This window comes from Schistocerca cancellata, chromosome 4 (genome assembly GCF_023864275.1).
Source record: "Schistocerca cancellata isolate TAMUIC-IGC-003103 chromosome 4, iqSchCanc2.1, whole genome shotgun sequence".
Lineage (NCBI taxonomy): Eukaryota > Metazoa > Arthropoda > Insecta > Orthoptera > Acrididae > Schistocerca > Schistocerca cancellata.
Window position 1 is genome coordinate 611,124,302 of NC_064629.1, and position 16,767 is coordinate 611,141,068.

Consider the following 16,767-nt stretch of genomic DNA (forward strand, 5'->3'; position numbering starts at 1 on the left):
CGTCCATCTGCCAGACCGTCGGCCCCGGTCAGGTTGTTTGATCGCCGTACGCGTCAAAGAGCTCCTCTCTGGGCTTGGGTTTTTCCCAGTTCCACCTCCTTTCCGGGCACCTCTGCGCACGCCCCCATGGTGTGTGCCTTGCCCTTGCCTTCGGCTCGATTTGGCACAGAGCCCGAAGGACTCACTCCCTCCGGAGGCCTTCCTATGCCACTTTTATTCCATCCTGGCCACGTATCAGGGCTCTGGAGTTGTTTACACTGACGGCTCGATGGTTGCTGGTCATGTCGGTTATGCTCTGACTCTAGGGGATCACTATGGACAACATTCATTGCCAGTTGGCTGCGGCGTTTTTACTGCTGAGCTGGTCGCCATCTTTCGTGCCCTAGAGTATATCCGCTCCTGCTCAGGTGAGTCCTTCGTCATCTGTAGCGATTCCCTGAGTGGTTTACGAGCTCTCGACCAGTGTTTCCCTCGTTCTTGTCTGGTGATGGCTATCCACGAGTCCCTGCATTGTCTTGCCCATTGCGGCCGCTCTGTGGTCTTTGTGTGGACCCCTGGTCATGTCGGTATCCCGGGCAATGAACATGTTGACCGCCTGGCCAAACAGGCCACCAGTGAATCCACCCTGGACATTGGCCTCCCGGAGACTGATTTGCGGGTAGTCTTCCGCCACGAAGTTCTCTCTCTTTGGGACACTGAATGGCGCAATCTACCCACGCCAAACGAACTCCGTTCTCTCAAGACGACGACGCGTGTGTGGCAGTCATCCATGCGAGCCACTCGCAGAGATTCAGTTGTTCTTTGTCGGCTCCGCATTGGCCACACCCGACTGTCTCTCAGTTATTTATTGCGTCGTGAGGACCCGCCTCTCTGTGCTGTGGGGCGGTTTTCACGGTGGTGCACATTTTATTAACTTGTCCGCTTTTAACTGTGCTCAGGCAGACATTTGCGCTGCCTGATATGCTCCCTGCCCTTTTACTAGATGACTCTGCCATGGTGGACTTAGTTTTGCGTTTTATTCGGGCAGGGGGTTTTTATCGTTTAATCTGAGTGTTTATGTTTTTTAGTGTTGATTCTGGCTTTTAGCCTCTGATTTTAAACTGAGTTTTTAATGTGTTCGGGTGGTGGTTGGCTTTTCCTCTTTATTTCTCTATGGTCGGCCAACCACCATCACTCTCTGTGTGTTTTAATTTGTTTTGTCTGATCTCTGCCAGAGTCTTTCTTGTCCCGTGTCGTCTGACGTCTTTCCTGCTGTTCGTTTTTATTCTCTTTGGGCAGTTTTAATTTTTTGGAAAAAGGGACCGATGGCCATCACAGTCTGGTCCCTTTAATCCCACAAACCAACCAACCAACCAACCACAATTTGTCCAGCCGCAGCCACCCTAGCTGGGAGTATGAAGCACTAACATTATCATATTGGCGAATGTTGCAAGTGTAATGCACACAGGCATTCATGGTTAGTTCTAGCCGTCTTTTGTTTGTACTACTCATGCCTTGTTGAATTACATCACAATAGTGGAGGTTCGGTAGAATGAGTGCTTGCATGAGTTGGTGTTTCACGTCCTGTGGAAATACGTTCCGAAACTTTTTGAGAGCATGGAGAAAAGCGGATGTCTTCCAGCACACTGCGACTGTATTCCCCACACAGTTGAGATGTTCATCCAAAGTTACACCCAAGTTCTTAACTGTTTTCTGGTATGTTATTGGAATACCCTTGAGCAGAATAGGGGGCAGCCGTTCGCGGAAATCTGAACTAATTAATTTCTGATGGGCTATTAAGATTATTTGTGTCTTTTTTGCATTTAGTTTAAGCCCCAGGTTTTTTGCCCATGTCACTACTGAATACAGATTATCATTCATTTGAGCGATTGCAGTGTTTATATCTTCAGGTCTGATGCTTTGGTAGAGCTGGAGGTCATCAGTATAGAAATGATATTTACAGGAGGACAGAACTGGCGAAATGTCATTGACATGTAAAGAAAACAGAGGTGGTCCTAAGACTGATCCTTGTGGCACTCCCGAGGAGACGTGGTTCCAGGAAGATTTTTCATTTATGCACACAACACATTGCTGTCTGTCTTTTAAGTAGCTTTCAAACCATCTCATTGCACTATCTGAGATATTAAGCTGTTGCACTTTTCTGAGCAATATGTCAAAGTTAAGTGTCAAAAGCTTTGCTGAAGTCTAGTAGTGTCAATATTGTTGCCTTTCGGCCGTCAATGGCATATTTCAGGTCATCAGTTACTTTAATTAGAGCAGTGTTTGTGCTGTGGTGTTTACGGAAACGGGATTGAAATTTGTCATATAGATTGAATTCATGCAGCTGTTCAGTGATTTGATCATGAACAATATATTCAAGTGCTTGGAAACAGCAGGCAGTATGCTAATTGGTCAGTAATCACTAGGCAATTGCGGGTTTTCGATCTTAGGGATGGGTTGAATTATGCTTCTTTTCCATACAGTATGGTATATTCCGTTCACGAGGGAAAAATTAAATATGTCAGTTAAGACAGGTACAAAGATATCGACAACATTCTTAATCATGGTTATACTGATACTGTCATTGTCTATCGCATCAGAAGAGATTCTCATTATTGCTTTTCTTGCCATATTTATTGTTACGTGCTTTAGATGGAAGGTATCATTGTTAGTTATCCAGTTTTGGGCCAGAGTCTGGATTTGTCATCAATGAAGCAATTGAAATCAAGATGACGGAAAACCTAATCAATCAGGAAGCAAGATACCAAATAATCAATGCATGGAATGTGGTTTTTGAACTGCTATGGAAACACTAAACAAAAGTTCCTAGCACCAGTAATGAACCGCTCACCTTTGGTAAAATTTTGTTCAACCTGAAATAAATTGCACCACGATAATATCCCATAGAACTTCATTGAATGAAAGAGTGTGAAATAAAAAAGTGTGTGTATCTAATGCTGCCTAGACAATATTGTAATAATAAAGATAACTACATTCAGCTTCTGCAAGAGGCTCTAAGTATTTTCTTCATATGAGGACTTCCCATGTATCATGAGTCCTAGAAATTCATTATTTTCTGGCTCATTTATCTCATAAGAAAGCTGGCTTTCAGTGTTATCAGAATTGTGAATGAAACTAGATGTATGGTGTTTTATTGCAGTTAAGAGTTGGCCTGTTATCTACAAAGTAATAGTTGCTTCTGTCAAAAAGACAGTATTTTCTTTATTATTTAGTTATTATACTTGTATTATCCCTACAAAACAATCAGCAACAGTTAAAGACAAGTCATTAATGTTCAACAACAGAAGCAGCTCTAGTTTGGTCCCCTTAGAATCACCCTGTGTTGCATTGACTCAGTTAATTAATAGCTCACTTCCTGGTATGTGTCAGCATAAAGCAATCTTCTGTTTCCTTGTGCTCAGATAAAACTGAAACCAACTGAATGTCATACTTTTGAACCTGTTGCATTACACAAAAATAACATTTTTTTTTAAAATATCAAACTGAATGCAGATGATGAACTTAACCAAATATTTTAAGCGTTTGTGCTGAAAACCTTTAGTTAATTAAATGTTTTATGTATTTTCATTTTAGGTAATTGCTGTGAAAATCGTGGGAATAAGCAATCCTTTCTTTGTGTACAAGGGCATAATGACTGCAGCTGACTATGAAAATATCAAAACTGAACATTGTCTCTTTGTTGATTTTACTAAGTTTATTGAAGTATTTTTGAATTTGTTGAGACAGTGTTTACACTCAGACCAAGGAAGTTCGCTCAGGTAAGTTACCGATTAAATACATTTATGAAAAGAGTGGACTGCAACTCACTATAAAGATGATACATTGATTTGCAGACAGGCACAACAAAAAGACTGTTATACACTAAACTTGTTAGAAAAGAAATGAAAACACACACACACACACACACACACACACACACACACACACACACACACACACACACACACACGACTCTTTCACACGAGCAGGCACACCTCACGCACTCATGACTGCTCTCTCTGGCCACTGCAGCTGGCTAGAGTGACTGGAGATATTGATCATGTGTGTGTGAGGTGTGCCTGCATATGTGAAAGTGTGTGTGTGTGTGTGTGTGTGTGTGTGTGTGTGTGTGTGTGTGTTCCCTTCTTTTCTGAAGAAGTCTTTATGTGAAAGCGTAATATGTAACAATCTTTTCATTGTGCCTGTCTGCAACTCAGCGTGTCCCCCCAGGGGCCTCGCCACTCTTTGGCAGGTTCATGCTTGGCTACCACAGAGCCTCAGCCTTTGCAGCTTCTTTTCCCTTCCACGCTGCATGTCTGTCCTCTTGCTATTCTTTTTCCTATCCCTTAGGGAACATATCTGGGGTGTTATTGGGATTGTTCTGCATAGTCTGATGTAAGAACAGTCTCACCACTGTTTTTCGCTCCCTTTTCCTTTCTTTGTTTCCCTTCTCCTCTTGGTCCTCTGCTTCGGCATTTGAGGTGCCTCTTTTTCTTCTTCCTCCCTGTGCACTCCTGAAGGCCGGCCTATGCGTCTGATGCGCAACAGGTGACTGGGTGACACGTAATTCCCAGCTCCGGGTCAACAGGTAGGGTTCACATGTACCCCCTGATACAGGCCAGGCCCAGGGAGGGGTGATTGCTTGAGCTGCAACCTTCCCAAACTGCCGATTAGTCCCTCTGTCAGGTGTTTGGGAGGTGTGACATGAGGTGTGAACAATCACTTAAGGCGGGTGTGCCCCCTTGTGAATGGGCGCCCCCAGATGGAAGGAGCGTGCCATCAGAGACGCTTGTAGTTGTGGGGGATTTTCTTGCGATGAGCCAATCATCTTCCCAATTAACGTCTGTGGAACGTAAACATAATGAGGCTAACGATTCAAAGACCCTTCACAATGCACCACAGTTCCTCTTGGTCTCATGTACTGAAGACACAGTCCATCCTTCGCCACAGTAAATCCGTTTATTATTCAGAAAGGAGTTGATAAAATCCTGGCCCTGTGAAATCCTCCTCTCGTTTACAGAATGCTACTTTTCTTTTGGAGACTACTTCTGATTCTCAAGCACATCAACTGCTTGCCGCCTCATTCATCCGCAGCTACTCTGTTTGTGTCGAGGCCCAAAAAACTCTGAATTCTTCCCGTGGTGTTATTTACACTAGGCTTCTCGACAGTCTAACCGAGGCTGAAATCCAATCTTACCTCTCTGATCAGAGTGTCGATGGCATCCATCGGGTGGTGGAAAAAGGAAGATTCCTCCTTAGTGTCCACCAGCACTCTTTTTCTCACCTTTGATAGAGTGGTGCTTCCGTCCAAGATCAAAGCAGGCTATGTAATTATCACAGTCCGACCATACATTCCGAGCCCAATGCGCTGCTACCAGTGCTATTGTTTCAACCACACTAGAATGTGTCCACAGCTCGTGGTCTAGTGGCTAGCGTTGCTGCCTCTGGATCATGGGGTCCCAGGTTCGATTCCTGGTCAGGTTGGTGATTTTTCTCTGCCCAGGGTCTGGGTGTTTGTGTTGTCATCATCATCACCATCACCATCATCGTTTGTGACAGTGGCTAGATTTGACTGTGAAACAAAATTTTACTGTGTAACTGTTGGGACCTTGTACAGGTGCTGATGACTGTGCAGTCATCATCACACTAGAGTGCCTTGTCAACACCCAGCCAAATGTGTAACTTGGGGTAGGGATGCGCACGAGGGCGATTGTCTGCCTCCTTCACCCCTCTGTATCAACTGCAATGTTGGCCATGCTGCCTCCTCTCGGGATTGTCCCGTGTATCTTGATAAGCAGGCTGTCCAAGAGATCCAAGTAAAGGAAAAAGTGCCTTACCCAGTCACTCAGAAGTTATTGACTAGTCACAAACCCTGCATTCTTCCATCTGGAACCTATAGTTCTGTTCTGTTACCCCTTCCTCCATGAAGGACGTGGGCACGTTGACATGCAACTTCAAATTCAGCTCTGAGGTCAAGGTAGCATCACTATCCATCCCCTCATCCAGCTATGCAACAAGCCTCGCCTCCAGAGGTGGAACCACCGGCTACACAACCAATAGGCAGGAAAAGACAGGAGTAGTACTCCCGTGAAGACTTCCTACGTCCCTCTTGCCAAACAACACCAGAGTCTTCCTCTGCTAACTGGAAAGGCTCGAAGAAGTCCAGTAAAGGCAAATGGTCTTCTCTTTTGCCGACACGAAGACCCTCTTCGACGGTGTTAACACGTGATACCTTAGTCCGGTCGACCTTCGTGTCGCCAGTGTGCACCACCAACCATTTTTCAGCGTTGAACTCCACAGATCACCAGCACATGCAAGCTGATGCTTCTGTGGACCCCATGGAGCAGGATCCTCCTGCTTCTGTGCCCTGTAGCAGTGACTCTTCACAGGCTGTCACTTGGCAGCCATCGATGTGAAACCCCCTTCATCTCTTTCTCATCATGACTCTCCTCCAATGGAACATTTGCGACCTTCATTCCCACATCGAAGATTTACAGTTGCTTTTAGTATCGCGGTGTCACCTTGTACTGTGTCTTCAGGAAACGAAATTGCATCCTCACATTCGCTTTGAGGTTTCACATTTCTTCCCAGTTTGTTTTGACCTTCCCCCTGAGGTCGGCATTCCATCTCATAGGGGTGTCGTGCTGCTCATAGTCAACCCATCTTCAAGCTGTTGCAGTTCACCTTATCCTTCCCCATCTGACTTTTTCTCTCTGTATCATTTATATCCCTCTGTCATTCAATGTGACCAGGGCAGACTTCCTTCAGCTTACTGGACAGCTACCTCCCCCATTTTTGCTACTTGGTGACTTTAATGCGCATAATCCCCTTTGAGGTTCTCCCAAGACCTCTTTACTAACTCAACTTCTTCTGCCTTAACACCGGAGCACCCACCTTCCGACTCCTTGCACACCTATTCCCATTTGGACGTATCCTTCTGCACTGCCCAGCTTGTCCATCGTTGTGAGTGGTCTGTTCTTTCTGACACTTATTCGAGCGACCATTTCCCATGTGCTATCCGTTTGCTGACTCCTACCTCACCTGGGTGCAAACCTAAGTGGCAGCTTACTAAGGCTGACTGACAGCTTTACTCCTCCCTGGCGACCTTCGAAGACAAGATTTCCCCAGTTGCGATGACCAGGTGGGATATCTCACAAATGTTATCCTTAATGTTGCAGAACATTCCATTCCTCACACTTCCTCTTTACCACGCCGTGTCCCAGTCCCTTGGTGGACTGAGGCATGCTGTGGTGAAATTTGTGCACGGAGACATGCTCTCTGCGTTTTTAGCTGGCGTCCTATGATGGCAAACTGCATTCATTATAAACAGATGCATGCAAAGTGTTGTCGCGTTCTTCAGGATAGTAAAAAAGCTAGCTGGATTTCAATCACTAGTTGCTTTAACCGTTCCACTCCCGCTTCTCTCGTGTGGGCCAACCTCCGACTGCTCTCTGGGACCAAGATCGATTCCCCAATTTCTGGCCCGACAGTAGCACCAGGTTATTGTGTACCCTATTGCTATCTCCTACACCATGGGCCGCCATTTTGGAGAAATTTCGAGCTCTTCCCACTATCACCCTGCCATTCTCCATTGGAGACGAGCAGAGAGGCTTGGACTCTACCCTTCTCTTCTCAGAATCTTGAGTGCTACAATGCCACCTTTACTATGAGGGAGCTAGATCATGCTCTCAGTTCATTCCGATCCTCTGCTCCAAGGCCAGACACTGAGCACATTCAAATGTTGCAGCATCTTTCTATTGTGGGCCAGCACTTTCTGCTTAACACGTACAGCCGCATGTGGGCAAAGGGCACATTTCCCGGATGTCGGCGTGAAGCCACCGTCATACCTATACCTAAGCCCAGTAAGAACAGAAACATCCCTTCTAGCTACCGCCCCATCTCTCTCACCAGGTGCATTTGCAAGGTTACGAAACATATGAGTCAGGCCTGGCTGGTGTGGTGGCTTGAGTCTCGCGATTTACTAATGACTATACGGTGTGGATTTTGAGTGTCACTTTCTGCAGTTGACCATCTCCTTACTTTGTCCACCCATGTCATGAATGGTTTGCTGCGGAAATCCCAAGCTGTGACCGTGTTTTTAGATTTGGAGAAGGTGTAAGACACCTGTTGGAGAACTGCTATCCTGCATACTCTTTACATGTGGGGCCTCTGTGGCTGCCTGCCGTGTATCCTTCGGGAATTTTTTAAAAGACCGAGTTTTCAAGGTGCGTGTGGGTTCTGCCTTTTCAGACACCTTTATCCAGGGAAACGGTGTGCCTCAGGGTTCCATCCTGAGCGTCATCCTCTTTGCTATTGCCATTAATGTTATAATAGCCTGTCTCCTGCTGGGCATCTACGGCTCCCTTTTTGTTGATGAATTGGTCATCTATTTCAGTTCTACACAGACCTGTCTCATTGAGTGGCGTCTTCAGCGATGTATTGATCTTCTTCACTCCTGGAGAAACGACAGGGGCTTTCGTTTTTCCACTGACGAAACTGTCTGTATGAATTTCTGGTGGCACAAATGGTTTCTCCCACCATCTTTACATCTTGGGCCTGTTGTCCTTCTGTACGTTGAAACTATGAAATTCCTGGGGTTCATGCTCGATAGGAAACACTCTTGGTCCTCCCCACTGTATGTGGTCCCTCAGTGTCCTACATGTCCTCAATGTTTCAAATAACTTCCGGGAATTCAGCCAGGTAACACTTTCAGCGACTGCTGATATTTCGGCTGGAGAACACCCGGATGTTTTCAAGGCCAGTTTCCCGGTGGGAGTGAACCCTTCACCACCCCGGCTTTGTGAAGCAGCCCATGTTAACCGTGGCCTACATTCGCTACTCCAGCCTCAGTCTATTGTCTTCAGTTTGACGACCTTCACATGGAACTACCCAATAGTATTTTTGTGTATACTGATGGCTCTCGGGCTGCCCATGGTGTCAGGTGTGCCTTCATCATTGGTGCCCACGTCTTTCGATATCAACTTGAGGCACACTGATCAGTATTTACAGCTGAGTTCTTCGCCCTGTATCAGGCCACGGAGTACATCTGACGACACAGGCTTTTCAATTGTGTCCTCTGTTCAGACTCTCTTAGCACTCTTCAAAGTCTATGTGCACTGTACACTGCCCATCCCTTAGTGCAACGGGTCCAGGAAAACTGTCACTTGCTCACTCTTTGTGGAGCCACTGTGTTGTTTATGTGGGCTCTTGGTTATGTTGGTCTATCAGGAAACAATGCTGCTGACGCTGCTGCCAGGGCTGCAGCCCTCATACCTCAGCCCACTCGTTCTTATATTCTCTCCGATGATCTCTGTGTTGCCGTCTGTCAGGAGGTGGAGTCCCTTTGGCATCACCACTGGTCCTCCCTTCACGGGAATAAGCTCCAGCTTATTAAGCCTCTCCCTGCAGCTTGGACGATCTGCTCTCAGCCCTCTTGCCAGGAGGAGGTAATTTTAACTAGGTTGCATGTTGGGCACTGCCTTTTTAGCCATCGTCATGTGCTAAGTGACACTACCACACCTCTCTGTACACATTACGCCCAAGTTTTAACTGTCCACCACTTCCTGATGGAATGCCCATTTTTTAACCATTTACAGTCCCACTTGGGTGTGCCATTTGAGTTATTGACCGTTTTAGCAAATGGCGTGCGGGCTGTCAACCACATTTTACTTTTCATCTGCCAAAGCAATATGGTGAAAGCCATTTAATTTTTAGTCTTGGACCTCCCTTTCTGTATGGGGTCTTTCTTATCCCTTTCTCCACATCCCTGTTTTTTGCTGTCTGTTCTGTCAATTGGGACAGACATATAGTCATTTTTTGACTCCTCTCTGTCTTTGTGTCCTATAATTTCGACTTAAGTGCATATGACCCCAGTTGTTTTTGCACCCTAAAAAAAAAAAAAAAAAAAAAACCACCCTCAGTGTGTCATCTTTACAGTGAGTAGCGGTCCATCCTTTTCAAAATTGCTGATATTTCAACCTGGACTTTCAAGTGATAATTTACATAGATGTCATGATGTTAAAGATAGGATTTAGGAATTATTGCTATAGGTGGGTCATGAAACTAGATTCTTTCCTCAACTTTGAGATCTGTAAATTATCATGACTTACTTCATACCAGCTATCAACTATCTTCCTTCATCCAGGTATAGCCAACCAAACTGCATGTTATATGATGAGTGAGAGAGAGAGAGAGAGAGAGAGAGAGAGAGAGAGAGAGAGAGAGAGAGAGAGACTGTGATGCAGTGGCCACATTACCACTGAAGAGAATTGACACTGGGGGGGTTGCAAAACACTCTATTGCAACATGTATGATACAATACACACAAAACAGGCATGCAGTTGCAGGAAATAGAGTTTTATTTAAGACTTGTCAGACCAGCAGATGCTTCTTTGGCGGTCATCTATTCGTTTGGCACACTTTGTGCCAGGTAAGCTTTTTTTATTGAGAAACCTACTTGAAATGTATGTGTGTGAGTGTCTGTTGCAGTAGATTTTTGATGCAAAAAGTGGCACAGTTAATTAATTAATCCATCCAAAGATCATCTCATAATGATATAGGGTTTGTCATGATGATAAAGTGAAAACGGGTAGCTCAAATACACTTTCACAGAAAATGTGTAAGTATTCATCTATGAGGAGAGGACAGGTGGTCACCCAAGGCCTTGATGAAGAAACCATTGCGGCATTTGCCTGAGATGAAGTGGTAAAACCACTGAAAAAATTTGGATGGCCAGACAGAGCAAATTCCATCCTCCTGAATATCACGTCAGTGTCTTAACTGCAACTCATTTAGTTGGTTCCTGTTAGATAATTCTCTTTGGCTTATGCCCAAGTTGCTCCATATAACACAAGCCAATGAAAAATTTTTATTGAATAACTTTTTTTACTTTGCTAGCTGATCTTTTAAATATTTTTATGAGCTGAATCCAAATCTAGCCTTAGTTTTTTTTGTATCACCCATAGTTTTCGAGCAATATGCTTTTTATTATATAGTATAAAAATCCTATGCTATACGGTAAACGGGGAAATTAATGAAAAGCTTTGTTGCAACATAAGTATGGTTTGTATTTACAGTAAGCTACTTAAAACAATGATGTGTGTTAATATAGGTTTCGCTTTTCGGTGAAGTGACTAACGGTAGTCCCCCATCATGTTGGTGTTCCAGCGGCCTTGGCAACATTTTTCCATCACTTTAATGTCCTGGTGAAAATGCTCTCCTTGCTTCTCACTAACATCTCCCATAGTGTCCGGAAAGTAATAAAGGTGACTGTTCAATAAGTGATCTTTCTGGCTCATTAAACATCCTAAAGTTTTAAACTTCTTTAACAGTGTAGCTATAATAGAAACATATTCTGGGTCTTTTTCATGTCCTAAGAACTTTGTAACAACTTGCTTGAATGATACCCATGCTTCTTTCTCATTTAAGGTCATTGTGGATTCAACGTTAACATCAAACATAAATTTTCTAATGTCAGGTCCGACAAAGACGCCTTCTTTTAGTTTAGCTTCTGAAAGGCGTGGAAACTTTTGACAGAGATACTTAAAACATGGTCCATCTTTAGGCAAAGCCTTTACGAACTGTTTCATTAGGCCTAACTTTGTATGTAGGGGTGCTAAGAGTACATGTTTTGGATGTGCAAGGTTTTTGTGTAGAATGTTCTTCTCACCAGGTTTTAAAGACTCCCTCACAGGCCAGTTCTTTGTGCACCAGTGTTGATCCCTAGCCGTGCTGTCCCATTCACACAAGAAACATGGAAATTTGGTAAAGCCACCTTGCTGACCAAGGAGCATGTGTGTTACTCTTAGATCATGACATATCATCCAACCATGAGCTGAATATCCTATTTTATTTAGCACTATTTCTAAGTTTTCATAGCTTTCTGTCATATATACAGAATGTCCAACAGGTATAGATGCATACATGTTACCGTTGTGTAATAAAACAGCCTTTAAACTAGTTTTGGATGAATCAATAAACAGCCTCCAGTCTTCCTTTTTGTATTCAATACCAAACTTATTCATCAGATTGGGAATGTCTGAGCATTACACTAAATCACCTTTTTGTTGAAAAAACTTGAAACATTGCTGCTCTCTCTTTCTATACATGTATATGCTGGTTCCAACTGCCAGTAAGTTCTTTTCTTTTAATCTAGAGCCAAGCAATTCAGCTTTTTCTTTCGTTAAGCCCAGATCCTTAACTAAATCATTAAGCTCGGTATGAGTAAACAAATTGGGCTCTAGACTTTCTGTATTACAATGGAATTCATCATCATCTGGTTCATCTAAATCGCATTGTACATCAGAAAATACTTCTATTGGAATAGAATTTATATCATCTGGTGGTTCAGGAACTGGCAAATCTACACCATGCCCTACTGGTTGGATGGCGAATGGAAGGTTAGGGTAGCTTATTACCTTCTTGTTTTTCAAATTATGACCAGTAATATGAAGACTGCAAGAGTAGGAATCATCAGAATGATTTTTTGGCTCCCTCCATATCATAGGAACAGCAAATCTAAAGGCTTTTTTCTCCTTTTTGGACCATTTTCTCAGATCTCCAACACACACATAACATACCTTATGAGCAGGCCCCACACTGATCTATCTCTTGTGGTGTCCACATTTTATCTGGTTTTCAAGTTCAATTTTGTGTCAAAACTGGGTTACCTGGAAGGTAAAAAAAAAAATTGAGTTATCTTATCAGTGCTGAAAACCATTTGTTAATATCTAGTATAGCTTTAAAGTTACTGAAGTCGTAAGTAGTAAAGAAAATTTATGGACACCCATTATTTTAGTAACTTTTTCATATCTTAGGGAAATTTATTAAAAAATTTGAAATGTCCAAAAGGGCACTTGTTCCAATGTTATGTATAGCTATGTTAACGAACAATCAAATTCATACCTAAAAATTTTGTATTTGTTACAATATATAGATTTATTGTCTATGCTCATTGTGGCAGAGTTGTGTTCCCTCATTATGTTGAAGTGCATACTGTTTTTCTTCCTTGTGTTAATTGTTAATTTATTATATACAGCTCAGTCGAAAGCAACTGTGAGGGTTTCATTTGGTTTTTGGAACAGAAGCTCTGGTATTTAATCAGTGACTATCATATTGCTACGTTCAGCAAAGAGAGCTTTTCTCCACGTCTTGTACTGTCAGGAAAGTCATTGAATATGTTAACAGAACTGGACCCAATACACTACCTTAAAGAACACCTGTGTGTGTTTGTTTATTGTCTGGCAATTGCTGTATCATCAACAGACATGTGACCTCAGTCTACCTTTTTTGCATCTTGTTTCCCAGGTAAAACTGGAACTACTTGTTTGCTATTCCTTGTACGCCAAGTGCTTATAGTTTGTTTAATACTATTTTATGGTCAACAGTGTAAAGCCTTTGACAAGTCTTAGAATATGCCCAGAACACAGTCATCCGCCTCATTAACTTCAAGTAACACTTTCGTGAACTGTGTAAATGCATATATGGTCGTGAAGGATGTATTACTGGGTACTCCACTGATGTAATGGTTAATCATCTGTTCCACCTTGCTGTCTTTTAGCAAATACAAGTTACTGACTCAAGTTCTGGTCTTAACTGTTGATGTTTAATTGCCCACTGCTGTTGTTCGTAGACAGTAATTTTTCCTGCACTGATGTAAAATTTCAATAGCGGTTTTCTAGTGTGTGCAGAGTCTATAATGGGATGGTAATACTAGGTACCAGTCACATGTTCCGCTAAGGATTCACAAAGTGCTCAAAATTCAAGGATCACTCAATTTACCTAGTTTTAGAAAGTGCATGTTGTTGTTGTTGTTGTCGTTTTATGTTTACTTCAGGTGTTACTGTTAATATGTACTGTTTTTGGAGCTCTAAATGACTAGAACAGAGAGATTAAATCATAACACTGTTCTTCCAGGTATGTTCTGCGTATTGAAGAGAACATTATGTATGAGAAAAGAGAAACTTTGCTTAAAATTATCGAGATAAATGACTTGAGGCAGATGACTCACCTCTACATTAAAATACAAAAATGTTCAGAAGATGAAGTCAAGAAGATTGTCACAGACAGAATAAACTTGCTGCAGGTGGGTGGGTCTATTTCATAAAATAAAAATGTTTCTGGATTATTTGCAGTGCCTTTTATATCTTTCATTTCTCCTTTGGAAAATGTGCCTAACCTTCTACTGAAGATTGCTGTTTTTAAAGAATATTTGGTCCAAACTTTCAAATATACGAGTGTATCTAGAGTGCACATTACTGTAACCGAAGGATTGTCGTAGACAACTTCATGAAGTGACTGAACACTACAGGTCTTCTGAATTAACACTGTTTAATATGAAAGAACTATTTGAAGAATGTCTGCTAAATTTGTTGGTCTACCAGCAGTTGGATAACCAGCAGAATAAAGTTGATTTATTCAGTTAGTTGTTAGTCTTCTTTCTTATGTTCTACGAGTCAGACTCTGTGAAGCTGTCAATTCAAAGACCTAATGAACATACCTTACTGAGAGAGTTAATCAGCTGAGTGTGATCTTCTATCACATAATGATTCCAGTCAATTATTTTAACCTCACTTTGAAGGAGATTTTTGATGGTAATGTAACTATGTCGTTCTCACAAGGAACTCCTTGAGTATGAGGTCACAATTAGTAAGGCTCATTTGAAAGTGTTCTGTTAAAAATTATGACAGGAAAAATATTAGCTGCTAATGACTAACCATGTGCAATGGGAGGGTGAGAGAAAATGAGTGTCTGGGAGGTGCAGAGATCAACCTTCATGGGACGTATGTTGTACACTGGACATTGTTGACATTTAACAACCATGAAAACCAAATGAAAAATGTCATGCCACAGTGATCAAAAAGGTTCACACCATCAAGATCAAGGCTGAACTACTTGAGAGTTACGAACCGTACAGGACGTTCTATTAGGTATCCATCCGTAAGAGTGTAGCTGCAGACAGTGTGATAGTATGTTTTGTAGGTATGGGAAAAATAAACGTCCAGAGGCTGAATTTGTCCAGTGGTTCCAGGTGGTATGAATTTCAATGTCGTGCACTTCTCAGGGGGAATAGTTTGCTCTAAAGGAGTAAGATTTTTTATAAGCAGACCAGGAATCTAACAAAAGCAATTTATTTTGACTAGCTGTTGGCAAGAAGCACTGCTCATATCATATTTGTAGTTCTTATGCCCATCTCCCCCACTCTCGTTTGCTGTGATATAAATATTCCCTACTACCCTTGCAAAGTCACGCACATGAGAAAGATTTGTAGGGAGCAACAGCACTTCCAGCTTCTCTCTGCACAATAAATAACTTTACAGACAATTTAATATCCAGATTAACAATTGTCATAATTGTATACAAATGTGTTAAGGCATTGGTGTTAGTTGATCTTGATACATCTCTGTGGGTACCGAAGTACATGCCTGGACATCACATACGTATCATCAGACTTAGACACTGGAAGTTTCTGTCAATGCACTCAGTTTTCAGGGTATGTGGGACAGGGTATTATACATACTAAATACATCTTCAAATGTGCATTCATTAGACTGGTGTTCTATGACCTGTAGATTAAAACTGAAGAAACTGCAAAAAGGTGGGAATTTAAGGAGATGGGACCTGGATAAACTGAAAGAACCAGAGGTTGTACAGAGTTTCAGGGAGAGCATAAGGGAACAATTGACAGGAATGGGGGAAAGAAATACAGTAGAAGAAGAATGGGTAGCTTTGAGGGATGAAATGGTGAAGGCAGCAGAGGATCAAGTAGGTAAAAAGACGAGGGCTAGTAGAAATCCGTGGGTAACAGAAGAAATATTGAATTTAATTGATGAAAGGAGAAAATATAAAAATGCAGTAAATGAAACAGGCAAAAAGGAATACAAACGTCTCAAAAATGAGATCGACAGGAAGTGCAAAATGGCTAAGCAGGGATGGTTAGAGGACAAATGTAAGGATGTAGAGGCTTATCTCACTAGGGGTAAGATAGATACTGCCTACAGGAAAATTAAAGAGACCTTTGGAGAAAAGAGAACTACTTGTATGAACATCAAGAGCTCAGATGGAAACCCAGTTCTAAGCAAAGAAGGGAAAGCAGAAAGGTGGAAGGAGTATATAGAGGGTCTATACAAGGGCGATGCACTTGAGGACAATATTATGGAAATGGAAGAGGATGTAGATGAAGATGAAATGGGAGATATGATACTACGAGAAGAGTTTGACAGAGCACTGAAAGACCTGAGTCGGAACAAGGCTCCCGGAGTAGACAACATTCCATTGGAACTACTGACGGCCTTGGGAGAGCCAGTCCTGACAAAACTCTACCATCTGTTGAGCAAGATGTATGAAACAGGCGAAATACCCTCAGACTATAATAATTATAATATAATATAATAATTCCAATCCCAAAGAAAGCAGGTGTTGACAGATGTGAAAATTACCAAACAATCACAGCTGCAAAGTACTAACACGAATTCTTTACAGACGAATGGAAAAACTAGTAGAAGCCGACCTCGGGGAAGATCAGTTTGGATTCCGTAGAAATGTTGGAACACATGAGGCAATACTGACCCTACGACTTATCTTAGAAGAAAGATTAAGGAAAGGCAAACCTACGTTTCTAGCATTTGTAGACTTAGAGAAACCTTTTGACAATGTTGACTGGAATACTCTTTCAAATTCTAAAGGTGGCAGGGGTAAAATACAGGGAGCGAAAGGCTATTTACAATTTGTACAGAAACCAGATGGCAGTTGTAAGAGTCGAAGGACATGAAAGGGAAGCAGTGGTTGGGA

At 42.4% G+C, this 16,767-nt stretch overlaps 1 protein-coding gene across 9 annotated transcripts in view; it reads left to right on the forward strand.

The window, feature by feature from the left end:
• Positions 1–16,767, forward strand: part of LOC126183741 (spindle assembly abnormal protein 6 homolog) — a 335,654-nt gene that overhangs the window by 41,878 nt on the left and 277,009 nt on the right. For 8 of the 9 annotated variants that reach the window (XR_007536801.1, XR_007536802.1, XR_007536803.1 and 5 more), the window contains exons 2-3: positions 3,574–3,758; positions 13,894–14,062. Coding sequence is in view for 6 of the 9 variants with exons in the window: in XM_049925950.1 (XP_049781907.1) it covers positions 3,574–3,758; positions 13,894–14,062 (354 nt within the window). In the remaining 3 variants the exon portion in view is untranslated. The remainder of the gene's footprint in view (positions 1–3,573; positions 3,759–13,893; positions 14,063–16,767) is intronic. The other variant, XM_049925954.1, reaches the window with a different exon arrangement.